This window comes from Gossypium hirsutum, chromosome A06 (genome assembly GCF_007990345.1).
Source record: "Gossypium hirsutum isolate 1008001.06 chromosome A06, Gossypium_hirsutum_v2.1, whole genome shotgun sequence".
Taxonomy (NCBI): Eukaryota; Viridiplantae; Streptophyta; class Magnoliopsida; order Malvales; family Malvaceae; genus Gossypium; species Gossypium hirsutum.
Window position 1 is genome coordinate 8,466,358 of NC_053429.1, and position 23,352 is coordinate 8,489,709.

The 23,352-nt window shown below is 35.8% G+C and overlaps 1 protein-coding gene across 1 annotated transcript; it reads right to left on the minus strand.

Moving 5' to 3' along the window:
* Window positions 1-21,963: 21,963 nt before the first annotated feature.
* LOC107963243 (cilia- and flagella-associated protein 58-like) lies at window positions 21,964-22,629 on the minus strand. The gene has a single exon (XM_016899809.1). It carries the CDS (start codon window positions 22,627-22,629, stop codon window positions 21,964-21,966), a length of 666 nt encoding a protein of 221 aa, XP_016755298.1.
* Window positions 22,630-23,352: the final 723 nt, after the last annotated feature.

Below are 23,352 nucleotides of genomic sequence, written 5' to 3' on the forward strand. Positions count from 1 at the left end.
TATGTGTATATATTATGTAAATGTTTAAGTGCTATATTATATATGCATTTTCTACGTGTATATGTTTTTAATGTTGTATTTTTATATCTCATGCATGTATGTAGAATATTCTATTATATTTTTCATATTATATCATGTATATACATTTTTCATATATGTCATGTACATGCAATTTTTCAATATTCATTTTATACATATAAATGTATATATTATGATATATTTTAATAATACAAGTTATATATATATTTTCACTATTTTTTGTATAGGTTTTAAATGCTATGTATAGTATATTTTTGACGCCATTACTATTTATATATATATATTTCGGTGTACATGTTCTTAATAGCATTATTGCATATATATTCATTGTTTTTTATTTCATGTTTGATATTGTTATGATGTTTAATATATCGCGTGGATTGCTATTTCTTTTTAATATTATTGTCATATTCGTTATTTACTTCTAGATCTATCTTTTATTTAGGTTTAATTCATATCAATTTGCTTCGCATTATTTCAAAAATTATCCACGTTTTCTTATTTATTTTAATAAGTAAGGCAATGTATCGATTTAACATTAAGTCATAGATTCCATCGCTATGTTGGATGGAATTTGCCGGCTCGTGTTAAAGACGGAACACCCTTCTAAAAAACCGAAAAACTAAAATTTCTCGTATTTTCAATCGGATCACGACTAAATGTTACATTGAATTCGTATTTTTGAAAATCAAGACAACACATGTTTATGAGATACCAATTTTGGGCGTCGCGAGGGTGCTAATACCTTCCTCGCGCGTAACCGACTCTCGAACCCTACTTTTTCTCTGGATTTTAACGTAGACCCAAACTCAGCCTTCTTTTGTTTTAAAAATAAATTTATTAGGTGTCGATCACACCTAGGAAAAAGGATCGGTGGCGACTCCCCCTTTTATAAAACCGAGATTCCAGTTTCAAGTTTTCAATAAATCGCCACAATTAGCGACCAAGCTAAAAAATTTTCACGCCGCTACAATGTATACATTTTTTATATATTACGTATATATATCTTTTTAATATGGTATTTTTATATATGTCATGTATATATTTCTAATACTATATTACATTTTTTACATATTATCTTATGTATATATTTTTTTAATAACTATATTATGTATGTATTTTTAACGCTATATTATATACATATTTTTAATACTATGTATATACCTTTTATTCCTATTATTACGTATATATTTTAATACATATATGTATATATTCATATATCGTTATTATTAGTTTTTTTATATTATTATTGTCTTCAATATATATTGTATATATATATTTTTTAATCTAGTATTATATGTTTTATATATATATGTTCACTACTATTTCATATTTGCATTATTACTATTATTATCATGTTTAATACTGTATGCATTATTATTGCTTTATACTGTTATTATCGCATATACATTGTTAATGTTTTATATATTATTTGCTTCGTATATTCTTAACTTTTTATTATTATTTGTCTGTTCCGAATTTAGCATATTAGTTCATATCATATTTCAACATCAATATTAGTTTTCTTTTACTTTTATTTTTTTATCTAGAAATATTTTCATTCATGTTTTAAACTAATTTCAACAAGTAAGGCAACGTACCGATTTAACATTTAGTCGTCGATTTCATCGCTATGTTGGGTGAATATCAATCGACTCGTGTTAAAAACGGAATGTCCTTCTTGAAAGAAATAAAAAAAATTGAAATTTCTTGTGTTTTAATCGGATCACGATTAAATGTTATATTGAACTCGCAATTTTAAAATTCAAGACAACGCATGTTTAACGAGATACTAATTTTGGGCGTCGCGAGGGTGCTAATACCTTCCTCGTGCGTAACCGACTCCCGAACCCTATTTTTTCTCTAGCTTTTGACGTAGACCTAAACTCAGCCTTCATTTCGTTAAATTTTTTTTTCTTTTAAAAAAGAGAGGATTTATTAGGTGTCCGATCACACCTAGGAAAAAGGATCGGTGGCGACTCCCTTTTTTATAAAATCGAAAGTCGGTTTTTAAATTTTCAATAAATCGCCTCAATTAGCGACCGAAGCAAAATTTTTTTACTTCGCTACAAAAAGGAACCATATTTCAAAAAATAGCTTTAAAACTTAGACATAAGGACAATACTTAATCAATTTGGTACCAATTTTGGGCGTAGTGAGGGTGCTAATCCTTCCTCATACGTAACCGACTCCCGAACCCGTTTTCTCAAATTTACGTAGGCCAAAATTGGTTTAAATGGAATAAAATGCTTTATTAGGTAATCCAATCACACCTAAATAAAAAGGATTTGTAGCGACTCCATATTTCGTTATCAAAGTCGATCCCCGTTTTTCTTCGTTTTCAAAAAAATAGTTTCGACAGCTTGGTGACTCCACTGGGGACCTTGAGAGTCGAGCCATAAATTGATTAATTTTTTTCCTTTGTCGAAAATTGAAAACTCGTTTTAAACTTATGATCCCTTCATTGCATTTCATCCGTTTTTCTTACGATTTTCATTATTTTTCCTATTTTCTTTATTGCTTCGAGTTTTTCTTATGCATATATCCTCGCACATTGCATTGCATGACCGCTGTGGTCACACCTTTTAAGTTGGAGTGAGAAGCTATGCCTTCGTGAGGTTTTCACCTCCGCATAGGCTAGTCGATTGCTTCTGGGATACATCCGTACCTATGATTTCGTGAGATTTTCATCTCCACATGGTCATAGGGAAATGTATTCCCCTGAACCAAACTTGATCCATATGAGCCTATAATGGGTGAGGATCGAGAAATCTGCTGGTTCAGGTACCCTTACTCTAGAACCGAGACACATATAGAGAGACCTACGAGCTTACCCTAGTTAGAGCCACTCCGAACCCCTAGTGGACACCCGAATAGATGTTTTATTTGTTATTTATTTCTCCTGTACTAACATGTTTTGTTTTGTTTATAATTGTATTGCATTACATCATCATAGAAATGAGGTGTTGATTCACATTTGATTGCTAAATAGAACAGTTTGTCATAAGAAAACGAATTCCTTGATCAAGTGGATTATAACACGGTTGTCTAAATATGGTCCAAGTAAACACAATGAAAGAAGGCTGATAGTCTGTGAAGAAATACAAGACGTTGCTTCATTGCATGAGGATGCAAGCCGACAAAGATTATTCGAGAGTCGTCACGTCTTGACTTTCTTAAAGGAGCTGACGAGTATCGCGGGGACAAGTGATCAATGAGTCGCGGCCTGGATCAAGCAAAAAGGAGTTAATATAGACATCTTTTGGAGAATTCGCAAGACTCGACCATAAGATCCAGATATGAAGAGGAAGATAGGTGTCTTCGCTTGGAATATGAGAGAAAGGCCGTATATGTAGTCCGTTTTATGTAAAGGAATTTGTTTTCTAGAAAATTTGTTCTAATGAAATTGAATTCAAAATCAATGCCTTCTTTTCTTTTGCATTCATTCCATGCATTTGCATCATTTGTATTAGACTTTCACTAAAGGACCCTAATTAGGTAAAATTATTTCAGAACCGATAAAGGATATGGACCAAAGGTTGGAGAGAATAGAGCAAAAGCAAATACAGATGCAAGAGCAATTGATCAAAATTTAACAAGATATGCGAGAACAAATGCTAGAATTCCAAAGAAATATGATGGGCCAGTTAAGCTAGTTACTGGCTGGAGAATTTAAAAAAATGAGTGGCCTAGTAGTCAATAGTGAGGATGACAATGAAGATATCATCTATTCCCCAAGTTTTACCCCAATAAGCGTTCTGACCCAACCAGACATGCAAGGGGCACCCGTCATTATCGGACCCCAATATCAGGCTGATACCTCGGCATTGTTGAATTTCCCGATGGGTTCAGGTTTTAACCCAGAAGATGATCGAGCCAAACTGATCGTTCTGGCAGAAACAAAGGAAATGGGAGAGTGGACTTTAAAGGCCCCGGAGAAGAAGGAAAAGGAATCGAATGATGCGAGTGGGTATAACAAGGGCTATTCAAAGCTGGTTATAGTAAGCAAGACAATGACGACAATTATTAGCCATCAGGTCCCCCCAAGGCAAGAACCCAATCCAAGACTGAACTTGAAAAAACCCCAGTTCGCTCCCGTCCCAATCACGTATAGAGAGTTGTACCAAATTTTGTTTGACGCACATGTTGTATCTCCTTTTTATGTAGAACCAATATAACCTCCATACCCTAAATGGTACGATGCAAGCGGCCAGTGTGAATACCATGCGGGAATACAGGGCATTCGATCGACAATTATGTTGCTTTTAAAAAGATGATCGAGAGACTCGTCAATTTGGGTATAGTAAAATTCGACGATCCCTTTGGTGCAGAAAATTCCTTACCCAACCTTTCTGTTAAAAGGGTAAACATTATAAGTTCCATGATGGATAGGGGCATGAGATCCAAGGGTACGTCGAGCTCAGGACTCTAGTACAAGACTTGATATGGGGGAATCTGAACATTAACGATGTATCAGAATAGGGAACCCGGGAATAGACTTTCCCAAGCTTCTGCCCTTACATACTTGGAGTGTTTTGAACAATGGGATTGTGGAAGAGATCCTTGTATTTTTAGAGTTAATCTAGAGTAACATTCAAAACACACTTGTTGCTTTAAGCCTAGAAGCAACAAGAATCCTTTTGTGAAATAGGCTTATATCCAAAATCCTTATTTCAATAAAATGCATGTTTGTTAACATTTTGAGTAAATATTCTTTTCTTTCCATTTCGTACTGTACAAACATTTGTTCTTAGATTCTTTTGTTATTTGGACTTTCTTTCAAAAATTCATTTATTCTTCATTCATGATCATACCATACAAATAATCATCCTTAGAATCATTTATTCTTTGGAATCTGTCTTCAACAGGTCCCCATATATCAATGATGTGAGCAACGACGTCACTGACTCCGAGTCTCCTTTTGAGCAAAATATGGGCCTAAAGGAATCTCAACACTTTGAAGATGACAGAGATGTAGCCTATCTCTTGATTTGTTAAGGATGGTAGAATAAGATTAAAAAAAGGGATCCTACCTTACAAAAATTCAATGGACATTGTGAGCCTAGGAGAAGAGAAAAAGATGAAGATCGGAGCCTATATCACTACAGAGATGAAAGTGAGACGTCATCTCAAGAATTCAAATATGTTTTCGCATGATCACATCAAGATATGCCTAGGCTACTAAGACGTGGGGATGCTATGGGGTGTTCGAAAAGTACATGATAATGTTTTTTTCGACTGCCAGGCTAATCATGAGGATCGGGTACTGCTAATCTACCATGGAAGGGGATTGTATCAGTCAAGCTATGAATGCCAAATAGAGGAAGACAAGACTTTTATGCCTCCTTAATTTCTTCACAAATTTTCTATATGTGGAGCATGTGGGGCTGATCTCGTCAAAAGCTTCTAACCGATATTAATTCATCTTGGGGGTCGTCGATTACTTCGCGAAAAGGGTAAAGGTCATTTCAAATGCCAATGTTACTAAGTCGACATCATCAAATCCCTCCCCCAAAAAAGGGGGTGTCAACAAAGAATGGCAGAAAGGATCATGTCTAACACAATTGCACAATGTCAAAAGTTTGCAGTCTGTTCAAGATTTGACGCCATATTACAGTGCAACAAAGGCCAAAAAAAAAAACTAAGAATCCTGGGGAAGATGACCTAGACTTGTAAAGATTGGCATAAAAAATCACCATTTACCTTCTATGCTCATTGAACGTTGGCTAAGATCTTCGCTGGGGCAGCATATTTCATTAGTCTATGGGATAAAAATGGTTTTGAAGAAGAGATTCCTTATCTCTGAGTCTTGTCAGAGCCGAAGTTGGATAAGGCAGAATGGATCCAATCCCGATATGATCAGTTGAATTTGAAGAGAGTAGGTTGAAAGCCATCTGTCATGGTCCAATGACTGATGCGAGCTTACTATAAAGAAGTTTATCCTAGAGAATTCCACAAGGAGAACTTGATATTGAAGAAGATTCTTCCTATACAAAAAGACTTCAGAGGAGAAAGGATGCCAAACTGGGAAGGACTTTATGTAGTAAAAAAAGCTTATTCTCGAATGGTGTTGATATTGACCGAAATAGATGACAAAGATTTGCCCAATCTAGTGAATTCAAATCCAGTCAGGGAATATTCTACCTAAAAGGGGAGAGGCCAAGGTGAAAACTTGCAAAGGAATTCAAATCTCGTTTTTCTTCGTTTTTCAAAAAAATGATTTTGGCAGTCTCTAAAGTTTGAATCTTAAATCTCCCATTAAGAATATAATGTACTTTATCATTGCACCCAAACACTTTTTGGTCATTTAAAATATTTTAATTTAATAGAAGTTTAAAAAAACTCATATTATTTATATGTATATAAAAATAAATCAAAAGAAAAATAAACAGTTTAAATGTATGTATACAAAATGCACAAATATATATAACTTTAAAGTACTTGCATATTATTTTCTTAAATATTTTACTTATCTAAAAATATAAAGATAAAATTTTATTTCTTTTTTATATTCTTCATGTCCGTTTTATAGTTTATGTTCAAAGTCCATATCTACCTTAAAAATTTAAAAATTTCATATAATAAATTATATTATTTTTGACATTTTTAATTGACATGCCTTAAAAAGAACACATATATATGTATTATTCAGGCATATATATTTTATTAATAGACATGAGTTGCTTTAGGAGGGCATAAGCCTAGCTATTTGCTTAAATTAATTATTTATAGCTTATTGTCACTAATACACTACTTTATTTAAATGAAAAAGCTTTATTACCAAAGATTAAAAAAATACATATTACACGAATAAATATTTTTAAAAATATTGTTATAAAACTATAAATGTAATTTTAAATAAATTTTCATGCATTTAAAATTATTTATAATTTTACCTTTTGTTTTTTCTCTATATTTATAAGTTAAATTTTTGCTCTATTAATATGTAAATTTAATTTCTATACTTCAATTTTTACATAATTTAATTTCTCTACTTTTATAATGTCATTAGTTAGTCTAAATAGTTAATAGAATTAACTATTTCGACTAAAATGCAGACGTCAATTTTTTTAAAGAATATTATTCCAACAAAAAAACTTATTCTGATGAGTTTGAATGGACGATTTTAAGAGAAAAAGTACATAAGTATTTTAATCAAAATAGTTAAGAGTGTTAATTATTTAAATTAGCTTATGTCATTATGATATCAGAGAGACCAAATTTTACAAAAAAAAAAGAGAGTATAGAAATTAAATCTTAAATTTAAATAAAATAAATGAGTCAAAACCATAATATAACTAAAGACAATCTACTCTTCACATCTAAAATGAATTATTATATAATAAAAATATACAGATTAAATCTAAAATTTAAGTTTGATAAAAGGATAAGAACCATAATATGAGGGAATGGCAATCCATACCTAACATGGTCATCCCTGGTACGTATGGTAATAAAAAAAAATTAAATATTAAAATGGACTTGGGAGAGCGTTAGATCCTCAGTAATATACTTACGTTTTATAGTACTTTGATTCATACACATTGGGAGTGGTTTGAGCCTTGGGCTGAGGAGTTCCCTTCGAAGGCTGATGCTTGCTAGATTGAGGGCTAATTTAGTAATGTTTTTGAAAAGTATTGTAGAAAAATATTTTTTTGAAGTGTTTTTGAAAAGTTTGACTTAAAATTTGAGGGTTTACTATTGCTGTCAAAAAGTATTTTTGAGAAATAAAATATCCCTTTTAGACATGTTATTATTAAGTAACAAATATACATTTAAATAATATTTAAATTAATTAATATTGTTATATTTTAATAAGAATATAAAAAAATTATTATAACTTATTGTTAATATTTTAATATATGAAATATAAAGTTTAAGTATTTTTAAGCAATAAATATTAATTATTTATAAAATTTAATTAGAATATATAAACTATATTTTAAATATTTGTAATTAGTATTCTAATTTTTTTATTTTTAATTAATGATTTTAACACATTTGTAATTAAGCACCAAGAAAAAAGGAGAAAAATACTATGTTATTGGAAGGGTGAAAAAGTAATTAAATACTAAAAGTACTTTTAAGAGAGGAAAAATTAAAAATTTTAATTTCTCTTTTTCAAAAGTACTTCTCAAAAGCCAAAAATTTTAGACAAAAATAACTTGTTTAGCGCAACTTTTTTTAAAAAAATATTTTTAGAGCCAGAAGTTATTTTTTAAGCACTATTAAATTGAAACTTGCATGGACCACACTGTAAAATTGTGTATTAAAATGTTGTGTTGGTGTTGATGGTGAAATGGAAGGTTGGGCTGCTTCGTTCGGAATTATTGAAGATGTTAGACTCGGAAAAGGTGGAAATTGAGGGTGTGAAATTGGCTTTGAAGCACATTAAGCATTGCGAAATTGAAATACAAGTTGATGTATGGCAAACATAGCTCTAGTTTTTGAAAGATTTTTAGTATTTTGTGTGCTATTTATAATAATATAGTATTAACTCGTTTGATTATTAATGTAATAACACGAGAATAAAGTTTATTTATAATATATGTATTATAATAATTAGATATAAAATAAAAAGATTAATATAAATTTAAACTTGAAATTAAAAAGATGAACAATAACTCTTGTAAAAAATAAGATCTCTTTACAATAAGCGAATTTTTTTTAGCTAAAAATAAATAATGAGAGTCCCTAAATATTATCAATTGAATTTATTTATTATTAACCCATATACTACATATACAAAAAGTAATACTCCTATCTAACATATCATAAAGGGCAAAAAATTACAATTTAATTGTCATGAAAACTATCTCTTTGCCCAGTCAACAGGAGATACATCCCACAGCCCGGATGTTAGACGAGACATCAAGTTCTAATACTTGGGCTTTAGTTATTTCATGTGACAAAATTTCACATATTACAGGTGGAATGGCTATTGCACAAGATGGCTGTAGCGACGTGAAAATTTTTAACTTGGTCGCTAATTGTGGCGATTTAGTGAAAACTTAAAAACTGAAGTTTGGTTTGAAATAAATAAAAAAGGAGCCACCACCGATCCTTTTATAGGTGTGATCGGACACCTAATGAATTTATTTTTAAAACAAAAAGAAGGCCGAGTTTAGGTCTACGCCAAAATCTAGAGAAAAAATTAGGGTTCGGGAGTCGGTTACGCGCGAGGAAGGTATTAGCACCCTCGCGACGCCCAAAATTGGTATCTTATAAAACACGTGTTGTCTAGATTTTTAAAAATACGAGTTCAATGTAACATTTAGTCGTGATCCGATTGAAAAGACGAGAAATTTTAGTTTTTTTTTGGTTTTTCAGAAGAGTGTTCCGTCTTTAATACGGGCTGACAAATTCCATCCAACATAGCGATGAAATCTACGGCTTAATGTTAAACAGATACATTGCCTTACTTATTAAAAAACAAAAATAATATTTTCGAAATAATGCAAAGCAAATTAATAAATAAAAATAAATAGAAGACAAATCCAGAAGTATATTGAAATAAATATAAGTGTGACAATAATATTACAAACAATAAAGATGTATGCGATATTAGACGTAATACGAGAATTAAACATGAAATGGAAACGGTGAATGTACATGTATACGCATATAATAATGATATTAAGAGTATGTACGTAATATATATAAATAGTAATAGTATCAAAAATATACTATATATAGTATTTGAAATCTATACATAATATAGTTAAAATATATATATAACTTGTATTGTTAAAATATATACATAATATATACATATATATGTATAAAATGAATATTGAAAAATGTATGTACATGACATAATGAAAAACACATTAAAATAAAATTAAAATAAGTGATGATGGTGAAAATAATAGGTAGAATAATAAATATACGAAAATAATACTATATATAAGCTACGTATACAAGAATAATAAAATATGTGTACTAATATTAATAATAAATATAGTAGGAATAAAATAAATGTAATAATAATATTAAAAACATAAAAATACCAATTTCACATAAAGATATACCTATATATATATTAAAGATGCATACATATGTAATAAAATATATAAATAACATGATATTAAAAAATATATACGCAATATGTATGATAAAAATAATAATATACATAATATATAAAAAATACAAATAATATATACATATACTAAAAAATGATAATAATAAAAACAAATATTAACACACTACGTAAGTACGCACATGCATATCTATGTACCAATAATATTAATAAATAATAGATAATAATAAAATAATAATAACGATAATAGTAAAAATACAAAAGAAAGTATGACATAATAATAAAGTAAGGAAAATGAATAATAATATATTAAATATAATAGTAAATATAATGATGGTAAAAATACCATCTCTAAAGAGTATATATATATTCGTACATAATAATAATATATACTAATATTTATAAATAATAAGAGTAAATATAATAATAATATTAAATAACAATGATATAATAATAATCTAGTGAAATTAATATTACAAATGCTATTTAAGAACAAAAACACAAAAAGGGATGAAATTGAGGTCAGAACAGAATTCTTGGGGTGAAATTGGAAACAAAATAGGGAAATCAGGCCAAATTACAACGCGTGCGTGACCTAAAGGGACCAAAAGCGCAATATTCCCAACTGTTAAAACGCTGCGCTTAGCTAAGGACTAAATTGAAAGGTGCGATAAATTTTGGGGCCGAATTAAAAAATGGAAAAAATTTGATTGTAGAAGCATGAAAAAACGGAGGGGTTCAACGCGCAAATAACTCCTCCCTTAAAGAAACGCGCGGACCCTAGTTGGAGAGGGTCGGGTCGACCCGATCCATGATGAAACAACGCCGTTTCAGTGCTTAAGTGCAGGGCCTAAAACGACGCCGTTCCAGACCCCTATATAAGTTGAAATTTTTTGAAAAAAAAGTCATTTCTGCATGTTGAGGGAAAGAGAGAGAGAGAGAGGGAGCCATTTTCTCTGAACTAAGTCCAGAATCTGGCCTAGAAGGCCATCGTTGCCGCCGCTCCTCCGTCGCCGCCGGCCAACGTACACGGTGGTCGGACTTTTAAAAAAGGGTATTTTTTTGTTCTTTTTTTTATTTTTTATATGTTCTTTATTTTTATGTATATATACGTATAAAAATGAAATCTTTATGTATATATGAATGTATTGATGCGTGTATGAGAAAGAAAAACGTTGGCTACCTTAGATTGAATCTGCTTATTGCTTTACTGTTTTTCTTCCTTCGATTTGAACTGATTTCTTTGTTTTAAAATCTGTTGTTTGTATGGATGTAGAATGGCCTGCTTTTCTCTTTTGATTTTTGTATTTTTAAGAACCTCTCTTTTTTACAATTGTTTAGATCGGCCTTTATAGCCATTTACATTGCTTTCTAATCTATTCTTGCTGCTTGCGTGTTTCATTTGTTGTGCAGGTGGAGCAATCCGGTGACAGGGGGCAAGTGGGGAGAGTTGGTGGCCATGGCAGACGGCAGAAGACGAAAACCTTAGGTGCGGCGCACCTAAGGTTTGGTTGTTGATTTGATTGGGATGGGCTAGGGTTTGGTAGGATTTGGGCTTCTATTGGGCTAAATTTAGGTGGGTCAAAATTGGGTAGTAGTTATTTGGGTTAAATTTTGAAGTATTGGGCTAGGTTAAGTTTAGGTTTTGGGTTAGTAGTATTTGGGCTAGGGGATTTGATTAGAATTGGACTTGATTATTGGGCTTCGGGTATGGGTTTGAAAATGGGTTAAGGGGTTTAGGGATTGGGTTATAAATGGGCCCATGTAATCTTAATATACACAGGCCCAAAATTGGCCTACAACAGTTGCCCCTCTTTGCTCATTGTCGTGTAACGGGAATAGAGCAAAGATACAAAGGAAGGCCAATTTTGCCCAGTCTTGTTGAGTATTGACTTCGTTGGTGCTCTTCTTGTTCAGGCAGTCTCTTTCCAATCCACTGCATCTTGTAGCTTTGGTTCAATCCACTGCATCTTCTGATATACGCCTTGTAGCTTCGATCTTCTCCAATGTAACTTGAAGAATATTATATTTGTGGCTTCGATCTGCTTCCATGCAGCTTCATAAAGATCAGGTCTACAACTTCGATCCACTTCTCTATCGCTTCAGTGAGATGAGGTTTGTGATCTTCTCTTCTGTAACTTTAGAAAGGCAAGATTTAATATCATTGATCAGCTCCACTGCAACTTTAGGGAGACAAGACTTGCAACTTTGGCCTGCTTCACTGCGACTTCAGGGAGGCCAAATCTGGTGTCCTTCATCAGCTTCAATCTTTATTCTTTGCTCGGCATGTGATCCTGAGCTCAACTCATTTCTTGCAATATGAATTGACTCTCACAATATGAGTTGACTTTTGAAAATAGAAATTGAAAATAGCTCAGCAAATGAGCCAAGGCTCAACCCACCTCTCATAATATGAGTTAGTCTTTTTGAAACTGAAAAGCAGATTTTGAAAATACCTCGACATGTAACCCGAGGCTCAACTCACCTCTCACAATATGAGTTGATTTTTTGAAAAATAGAATTTGAAAATACCTCAGCGTGCCTAGGTTCAACTCACATCTCGCAATATGAGTTGATTTTTGAAAAATATAAATTGAAAAAACAGAAATTGAAAATACCTCCGTATGTGAACCAAGGTTCAACTCACTTTTCGCAATATGAATTGATTTTTGAAAAATAGAAATGAAAATAGAATTTGAAAATACCTCGGCATGTGACCCGAGGTTCAACTCATCTCTCGCAATATGAGTTGATTTTTTAAAAATATGAATTGAAAAAAATAGAAATTGAAAATATCTCAGCGTGTCTTGAGGCTCAACTTCCCTATCGCAATATGAGTTGATTTTTTTGAAACATAAATTGAAAATACCTCGGCATGTGACCCGAGGCTCAATTCACCTCTAGCAATATGAATTGATTTTCGAAAAACATAAATTGAAAATACCTTGGCATGTGACCCGAGGCTCAATTCACCTCTAGCAATATGAATTGATTTTTGAAAGACATAAATTGAAAATACCTTAGCGTGCCCTAAGGCTCAACTCACCTCTCGCAATATAAGTTGATTTTTGAAAAGCATAAATTGAAAAAAGGGAAATCGAAAATACCTCAGTGTGTCCTAAGGCTCAACTCACCTCTCGCAATATGAGTTGATATTTTTGAAAAATAAATTGAAAATACCTCAGCGTGCCCTGAGGCTCAATTCACCTCTAGCAATATGAATTGATTTTTGTTTGAAAACAGAAATAAAAACATCAAAATACCAAAAGATGTCATCTGGTGGAACTCAGGTGTCTTTTCCTTGATCCAGTATAACTATCATTCAAAATTTCTTGCTCTGCTGGAGTACCTGTGTATGTCATGCATGATGTTATCATGATATGCACATGTTGGTCTTAAATGCCTTTATGCCTACATGATCATGCTATGTGCCTTGGGCTTGTTTGTCATATGCCCCTTTCTATCATGATTTTTGATGATCTGCGTTCATTGTTTTGACTCTTGACTTTTTCTTCAGGCCCTGTACCCGTCCTCTAGCTTCACGAGTAATCTACGTTTCTCAGATATTACTCTTTTGTACAGGATGAACTTTGTCCTTGCTTTGAAGCTCTTGTACTTATCAAATTCTTATCCGGGTAATGCATAACATTTCTTTTGTTTAGAGTATGTCATTTCACTATTTATCATGTAAATGAGCCACATAATGAGATGCATGAAAATGGTTAGGTAGGGACTAAAGGATACTTCACATTTATTTATTTCAAATGTAGCAAACAAAGAAAGTTAATCAATGATAATAAAAAATGACATAAAGAGCAAATGGATCGCATTCAATGGATACAAATGCTCTAGATATTCAACGCATGGACTCTTCCACGTTCCTCAATCAAGAATCTTTTCGAGCATGGCTTCTTGCGTAGAAGATTTCGAGCTTTCAGAAATGTTTCAAATACTGTAGTCTCGCTGTTTGACCCACCGTTCAACTGCCTTACTCTTTTTTTAACCAGTGTTTGATTCATTAGAACGCCCTTTCGGGTTTTCATCCTAATTTTTTTTGTGTTAATCAACACGCCATTTTCGGGTTTTTACCTTGATTCTCTTTATTTGTCAAGACGCCCTTTTCGGGTTTTCACCTTGATCCCTTTTTTTAGGCATAATATTTCTTCACAGCATCTGAATTCACTGGATTAGGTAACTCCTTCCCATCCATCTTAGTGAGAATCAAAGCTCTACCCGAGAATGCCTTTTTTACGATGTATGGTCCTTTCCAATTTGGTGCCCATTTTCCTCGTAGATCTTTTTGTATTGGGAGAATCTTTCTCAGCACGAGTTCTCTTTCGTGGAATTCTCTTAGCCGTACATTCTTATCATAGGCTGCGATCATTCTCTTCTAGTACATCTGTCCATGACAGATTGCCTTCAGACGTTTTTCTTCAATAAGGTTTAACTGGTCATATCGAGCTCGAACCCATTCTGCTTCTTCTAGTTTTGATTCCATTAAGACTCGTAGAGAGGGGATCTCAACTTCGATGGGTAGCACAGCTTCCATTCCATTGACCAGAGAGAAAGGAGTTGCTCCCGTAGATGTCCGCACAGATGTGCGATATGCATACAAAGCAAATGGTAGCTTTTTGTGCCAATCTTTATATGTCTCGGTCATTTCCCAATAATCTTCTTAATATTCTTGTTGGCCGCTTCAATAGCTCCGTTCATTTTCGGGCGATAGGGTGATGAGTTATGATGCTTTATTTGAAATTGTTCACACACCTCTTTCATCATCTTATTGTTCAGATTCATTGCATTATCTGAAATGATTCTTTCAGGCAAACCATATCGACAAATGATTTCCTTTTGCAAAAACCTGTAAACTGCAGTCTTCGTCACATTGGCAAACGAAGCGGCTTCTATCCATTTTGTGAAGTAATCAATAACCACAAAGATAAACTGGTGTCCATTAGAAGCTTTTGGGGAAATTGGCCCTATAACATCCATGCCCCACATAGAAAAAGGCCACGGAGAGGTCATGACATGAAGGGGCGAAGGGGCTACATGAATCTTATTGCTATAAATTTGACATTTGTGGCGTTTTCTTGTGAAACTAATGCAGTCGCTTTCCATCGTCAACCAGTAATAACCGAGTCTCATAATCTTCCTGTCCATAGTGAAACCATTGGCATGTGTCCCACAGATTCCCTTATGGACATCTTCAAGTATTTTTCTGGCTTCAACAGCATCCACGCATCTCAAGAGCACCTGATCTTTTCCTCTTTTGTACAGGATGTCCCCAACAAAAACAAATCCCACTGCCATTCTTCTGATTGTCCTTTTGTCGTTCTCATTTGCTTGTTCAGGATATCTTTGATTCTTGATATATTCTAAGACATCATGGAACAATGGTCGTCCATCTGGCTCTTTTTCAATGCTGAAACAATGTGCAGGGACTTCATATATGCTCATTTGAAGAGGCATAATTTTTGTTTCTTTGTTTGCTTTGAACATTGAAGCCAAAGTGGCTAGGGCATCAGCCAATTGGTTTTCTTCTCGTGGGAAGTAATTAAAAGTTATTTCTTTGAATTCTTTAATCAGTCCTGCCACTAAATCACTGTATTTGACTAATTTCGAATCTTTCACTTCCCAATCTCCACGGGTTTGGTAAATCACTAACGCTGAGTCTCCATACACCTCTAAGATTTTGATGTTTCGTTCAATAGTGAACGGATAATGGTTCCCTTTTGGTGATACCAAGACTGCTCCAATCCCATGCCCCAAGGCATTCGATGCGCCATCAAAGCTCATTTTCCGTGACTTTTCTTTTGATGACTCGCACTCCTTTTCTATTATGCACATCAAGTTTTCATCCGGAAAATCAAATTTCAATGGCTCGTATTCATCCGTTGTTCGAGTTGCTAAAAAGTCAGCTATTACGCTTCTTTTTATCGACTTTTGACTTACATAGGCAATGTCGTATTCCGATAGTAAGATCTGCTATCGTGCCATTCTTCCTGAGAGTGCAGGTGATTCCATCATGTGCTTTATTGGATCCAGCTTTGAAATTAACCATGTCGTATTATACAACATATATTGCCTGAGTCTCCGAGCTACCCAAACCAGAGCGCAACAGTATTTTTCAATAGACGGATACTTTGCCTCATATTCAGTGAACTTTTTGCTGAGGTAGTAGATCGCCTTTTCTTTCTTTCCTTACTCGTCGTGTTGCCCCAGTACGCAACCCATTGAATTTTAGAACACAGTCAAATACAATATCAATGGCCTTCTCGGGGTTGGTGGTACTAGCACTGGAGGACTAGACAAATATTGTTTTATCTTATCAAAGGCCACCTGGCATTCCTCATTCCATTCTCCCGGGTTATGTTTTTGAAGAAGCCGAAAGATTGGGTCACACTGGTTGGTAAGTTGAGCAATGAACCGAGCGATGTAGTTCAACCTCCCTAAAAATCCTCTGACTTTCTTTTATGTGCGCAGAGGTGGTAGTTCTTGTATGGCTTTTATCTTATCTGGATCAACTTCAATACCTCTCTTGCTGACAATGAAGGCTAACAATTTTCCTGAGGTAGCCCCAAACGTACATTTGGCCGGATTGAGCTTTAGTTGGAACTTTCTCAGTCTGTCGAACAACTTCTTCAGGTTCTCTACATGCTCTTGTTCCCCTCGGGATTTAGCAATCATATCGTCGATGTAGACCTCTATTTCTTTATGCATCATGTCATAGAATAACGTCACCATTTCCCTCTGATATGTTGCCCCAGCATTCTTCAATCTAAACGGCATTACCTTGTAGCAGAATGTTCCCCACATTGTTATGAAAGTAGTTTTCTCCATATCCTTAAGGGCCATCTTGATCTGATTATACCCCGAGAATCCATCCATGAAAGAAAACAATGAATGTTTTGCTGTGTTATCCACCAATGTATCAATGTGTGGTAAGGGAAAATTATCTTTAGGACTTGCTCGATTCAGGTCACGATAATCCACGCACATTCGTGCTTTGCCGTCTTTCTTTGGTACTGAGACTATGTTAGCCACCTATTCTGGATATTTGGAGGCTTGTAGGAAGCCAGCATCAAATTGTTTCTTGACTTCCTCTTTTATTTTCAACAACATCTCAGGTCTCATCCGTCTTAGCTTCTGTTGAATGGGTTTGCATTCTGGCTTTAATGGGAGCTTATGGACCACTACATCTTCATCCAATCCTGGCATGTCCTGATATGACCATGCGAATACATCTTTGTACTCGAGGAGCAAAGCAATCAAATTATGCCTGGTGCCCCCTAAAATGGAGGTCCCAATCTTCACCTCTTGCTTCCTTACTTCAGTTCCCAAATTTATTGTTTCAACAGATTCTTGATGAGGAAAAATCTATTTATCCTCTTGTTCCACCATTCTTTGCAAGTCAGGAGACGAGACATAGTCTTCAGCATTTTCTTCGGCTTCGAATTCTCCTAAACAAACAACCTTCTCAAAATCGATTTCAAGACTCGTAACGGGTTTGTTCATGCGGTTGATATCTAAGCACCTGAAAGTTGAATAGAAAAGGAAACTATAGAGGGGCATCCAAGTATTGGAACCAACAAACGAAATGTTCTGACATGGCATGAGGCAAATGTAAGGATAGGCTATGAAATGAGGAAATGATTATGAAATTAGTGATAATGCGAAAGATCGTGACAAAATGCATCTTCATTGATGTTCATTTAAATGATAAAGAGCAAATCATAAGCTCTTACAAAAGAATCCCTACTATTTCGTAGGGGCACACAAAAGGAATAGTATTAATATTGAGCATTACTCTGGAGAAGATTTAGAAACTATAAGGAGCTCCACAGCAGTCCAATTGTTCAAAACAAATCCAGGAGGACAAGGGCGTATCATTGAAACATCTTTAATTGTATCACTTCCTTTGTCAATGACATTTATACTGACATTCTGAAGGCCCATTTCAATTAATGACATCGTGCTTCATAGATTATCTTGCTCGGGGTATATCATTCCTGCAGATGTAAATGTTTTTGACAAAGGAGGGTACATTATGGGCTCCCATTCTATTTCTCAGCCTAAGTTTCTTGCGATCCTTCTTTCTTGATCTTTCTTCCATTGTTTCCATTTTTGACGCATGTCCGGTTGGAATCCCAAACCATATCGGGTCTTGTGGTGTACTGGCTTTAAAGCCTTGACTATTCCTTGCAGATATCTCCCTAAACCTTTTCTCGCTCGAGCTCCCCTTCCTACAGTCAATTTGACACCCATTCTGGTATTTCTCGACAGTTTTGGCACCAGAATTCTGTTTCCCTCAGCGAAAAAAGTGGCATTGACAAATTCAAGAGATCGGAAGGAACATTCTATAGCATCTTTACTCACTTCGATGTATGGTGCGTCAGTAGAAATAGATGCTACAATGTCTTCTTCTCCCTCGACAGTGACGAAACAACCATCCATGATAAATTTCACCTTTTGATGGAGGGATGATGGGACTGCTCCAGCAGAATGGATCCAAGGTCTTCCCAAAAGGCAGTTATATGAATGTGTAATTTTCATGACTTGGAACTCAACATCATATATGTAAGGACCCACTTCTAGAGGGATCGCGATTTTTCCCATGACTTCACGCCTTGTCCCATCGAATGCCCTTACTGTGGAATGACAGGGCCTTAAATAGGACAGATCCATCAAAATTCTGAAAAGCATGGCTAAAAGCATGACATTGAGTGCCGACCCATTATCGATAAGCACGTTCGGTATTATGTAGCCCTTACAACGGGTTGTGATATGCAATGCTTTCACTCAGCCTCTACCATTGGGCGGTATTTCATCATCACTAAAAGAAATGAAATTATCCGCATTCAAGTTGTTCACCCACCTATCCAGCTTTTCAACGAATATATTGTTTGCCACATAAGCTTGATTTAACACTTTCAGCAGAGCGTTCCGGTGTGGTTCTGAATTTAACAGTAGAGATAAAACCAAGATTCGTGCTGGTTGCTTATTCAATTGTTCTACCACATTGTACTTACTGTGCTTAATAAATTTCAAGAACTCATGTGCTTCCTCCTCGTCCACAGGCTTTTTAGCTTCTTGTTCAGGCACAGTTTCATGCTCATCTTCGGTCACATGCATTGGTGTTTTTCCTTTCTGTTTCAAGTCACTATTCTTCTTTGCCGACTCGACTTCTTTAGAATAGCACCGCCCACTGCGGGTAAAATGGCCTACCTCCCCAACATCTCCAATTGTGGCTTCGGACTTTTCAACTTCAGGTGTGACGATGTTGACGTCATATTTCCACGGCACCGCCTTGTCGTCCTTGTAAGGGAAAGGAGATGGTACTTCGATTATCACTTTCGGTTTCACCGGCTCCTTCTTCATGTCGTAATAAATTACTAACGGCCGATCAGCGCTATAAGAGAAACCTGATGATTGGTTGTCAGAGGCGCATACTTTTCTTTCGTTGGCCTCTTCCTTTTTGTTAAGGACCTTAATCTCCTTATTGTCCATCCAGTCTTGAAGCAACCTTTTAAATTCCTCACACAATTGAATGTCGTGTCTTACAATTTCATGGAAATCGCAAAAACTTTGACCTTCTTCTCTGAAAATTCTATCAGGGTGACAGAGCAATCCTTTCTTAATCAGTACCTCCCAGATTTTCTGCAGAGGCGTCTTTATTTCCGAAACATATCTTCTAAATTACCATTCGTCCTCTTTCCCCACTGCGCTCACATTTCCTTCGGTATGGTTAGGGAACGGGTTCCTAGTTGCGTTACTGGCACTATCGAATCGTAGGACGCTCGCATCAATGAGTCTTTGAACTCTCCTCTTAAAGGCTAGGAAATTCTCCGTGGAATGCCCCTGGTTCCCAGCATGGTATGCACAACTAACGTTTGGATCGTACCACTTCGGATATGGAGGTTTAAGGGGTTCCATGTAATGGGGAAATATTAATTGCTTCTCCAAGAGTTTTGGGTACAGTTCTCTATACGACACAGGGATAGGGGTAAATTGCGGTCTCTCGGGATTGGGCCTTGTTGGTCTTGGTTCATTTCTGGGTTGGCTTTGAGCGGGTAGAGTGTTTTGTGGGAATGTGGTGACGGGTCTTTGGTTGTCCGTGGTGTATACGGGATAGGAATGAGGTAGTGCTTGGTAATAAGGGGTTTGAGGGGGATAATAGAAATTCGAAAATGGATAATTTCGAGATCAGAGTGGGCTTGGATATGGATTAGGGGTATATCGGCTTCCCATTCCTACCATATGGGCTTCTGGTTCTTTCTTCTTCATGGGCGCTACCCTTCTTGAACTTTCTTGACCTTCTATTCTACCGCTTTTTATGGCATTTTCAATAAGTTCTCCGGATATCACAATATCCGCAAAGTCCTTTGTGGCACTTCCTACCAACTTGTCATAAACGGCGCCTTTAAAGTGTTGATAAAGAGAATGGTTATCTTCGTTTTTGTTAGTGGGGGTTCCACTTGGGCCGAGACGTCCCTCCATCTCTACGCATACTGTCTAAAAGTTTCTGACGGCTTGTTCTCCATCATTTGCAAGGTCATTCGGTCTGGCACCATATCCGATACATGCTTGTACTGCTCACAGAATGCTGATGCCAAGTCCTTCCAGGATCGGATCTTTTCCCTATTAAGCTAGTTGTACCACCGAAGAGCCGATCCTACTAGACTATCTTGAAAACAGTGTATGAGTAACTTATCTTCGTTCATATAGCCGGTCATCTTCCGGCAGAAAATGATGAGATGCGCTTTTAGGCATCTTGTCCCATTGTACTTTTCGAAATTAGGCACCTAGAACTTCGGAGGCAGAATTAGATCGGACACCAAACTGAGTTCTTTAGCACCTAGTGCGGAGAAGACTTCCGTGCCTTCTATCGCTTTGAGTCTTTCCTCTAGGCTCTTATATTTCTCATTTGCATCATGATTATTCGATTTCAACCTGGCTATCTCTGCTGGATTGTCCAAATCTGGAACGAGTGGATCAGCAGGACTAGCCCCCAGGTTTAATACGAACATTCCTTGCCCCAGATTAGCAGGTGGCGCAGGTCGTTGCTCCGGCCTGTAGACTCCCATTGAGCGTACCCTCTTTGTGTTGCGTGGGCGTGCGGTGGAGTAAATCTTGGCGGATAGGGCGGATCCTGATCGTGATTAACCCTTGACTGTGGTTCCACAATGTCAGGGTTCATAGGTCCATTTCCTTTTACTATAGCTGACATCATTTCCATCATCTTGGCCATTTGGTCTCTTTGTTCGAGTGATTCTTCTCGAGATCTCACTATTAAGTCTCTTGTCTTTTGCTACTACTTGGCCAACTGCTCTTGTAATTCCTTTTGAATTCTTTCCATCCTTTCAATCCTGTCATTGAATTCGGCCTCCATTACTCTAACTTGTTGGTGCGTTCTATGCGAATGACGTGGTTCCAGTCTTGTGGTATTACAACTGCGAATTGTATGACCTCAGCGAACGATTATGGGATATGTAATGAATGAATGAATGAATGCATAAATGTCACATGAATGTTAGTCGTGAAAGAAATGCAAGAAGTTGGTGTTGATTTCAAGATAGCCCCTATTTAGGCATTTCATTCATCAAAAGAGTCCATTACAAAACATTTTGCCATTTTCGATTCAGCCATTACACAAACTTCCTAGCTATATCGCCATATTTCTTTACTCATGCTAAGAATTTTGATATGTTTGATCTTCGACTTAGAGGGAATTGGCAAATGAGAATTTCAGCTTCTTTCGATAATTGTACCACGTGCATGGTTACCCCACGAACTTCATTGATCAAATAGCTAAGTTGCATTTCTTTTTCTTGGAGGCCCTCTTCGTAAGCACGAACATCTCTATCATACTGACTATTCTTTTCTTCCTAAGCCTTCAAGAGAGTATCTAGCTGTTGTTGACGATCTTGCAGCATGTCTTTTAACTCTCGTATCCTCTCTTTTAGTTCTTGACGCTTAGATCGACTAGTCATTACCTCAGCAGACACAGCTTCATATTCGGTGTTTTTCTTTCTTAGCTCCATCATAGCCCGCGCAGCCTTTTCTTCTTCTTTCTTTGCTTTCCCTTTCCAGAATTCCATCCCACCTTTGATGTTGCTTAATTCTTCTTTCCATTCTGCTAATGACTTGCCCAGCCCACTATTCTTTATAGTGCCTCTTAATTTCTTATTTTCCAGATGGAGGTCCCTCAAGTCATTTCTTACGACTTCAACTTCTTTTTGCACTTTCTCGGTTTTGGACCTTTCAATCTGAACGTTGATCTTCAACTGGTAATTTTCTTCTTGAAAAGCACTAAGGTCCCTTGACATTTTGGTATTTTCGCGTTCAAACTCTTGTCTTGCCACTTCTAACTCGGACGGCATTTCCTTCAAGAAGGGATTCTGAAAGGCGTAACTCATTGACGAAACTCGCTGGCTATTCACCCGTTGCATTCTCCATACGTCATAATCTTGAGTGAGAGTATCAGCATACAGGGCCAACTCCATCAGATGAACTTCCTTCCAAGATTTTGCAGCGCCTCGGACCCTCTTCATATAGCCTTCACCCGCAAAAGTAAACTCGGACTGCGCTAATCCTCCAGTGGCGGGTATGAATTATCGTGAAGAAAATTACCTCTGGACCATTAACGGAGCGTATCCAATTCCTCCTCATAGCCCGAGTAGTGGTACCCAATCTTGATTTCCAACCTTGTATAACAGAACCGAAGGGCGGATCCACGGTGCTCTCCAGGTTACATCTTCAGCTCAAAGGTTCTGAAAAACTGAAACCCAATGTTCTTCGGTGACATCCTTTGGCCATTCTCTCTCAATATAGGCTTCTAACGGGGCGAAGGTTTTTGAAAACATGTGGTACGGTATGCGCTCTACTTTCCAGAAATGACTCAAGATCCAAAGATTGAGCAACTGTGCGCATCCAATAAATCGTCCTTCCCCTTTCCTCCGACAACTACTCAGGGATCTGAAGGTCTCGGCTAGGATAGTCGGGACAGGGTTGATTCCTTGTTTTAATCTTTCGAAGAAATCCACCACCGTAACTTCTATGTGTCCAAGGACTTTCGAGAAGATGATCAAACCGTAAATGGCCAAAGCGAATAGATTTACCCTTTTCAACATGTTGGGATGGTTCAGAACAAATTCTCGTAGGGAAGACCATGGAATGCAAATGGTTTCATTCTTCTTCTTTATCTGTTTTTCGACCCATGCGTCAGTCATGTCTGTCAATCTTACTAACTTCTTCTTGAAGGTCATCGGCTTAGG

Bases quoted from the DNA above. Each gene is read 5' to 3' on its own strand.
- LOC107963243 (XM_016899809.1), bottom strand. From the start codon at position 22,629: ATGAAGAGGGTCCGAGGCGCTGCAAAATCTTGGAAGGAAGTTCATCTG.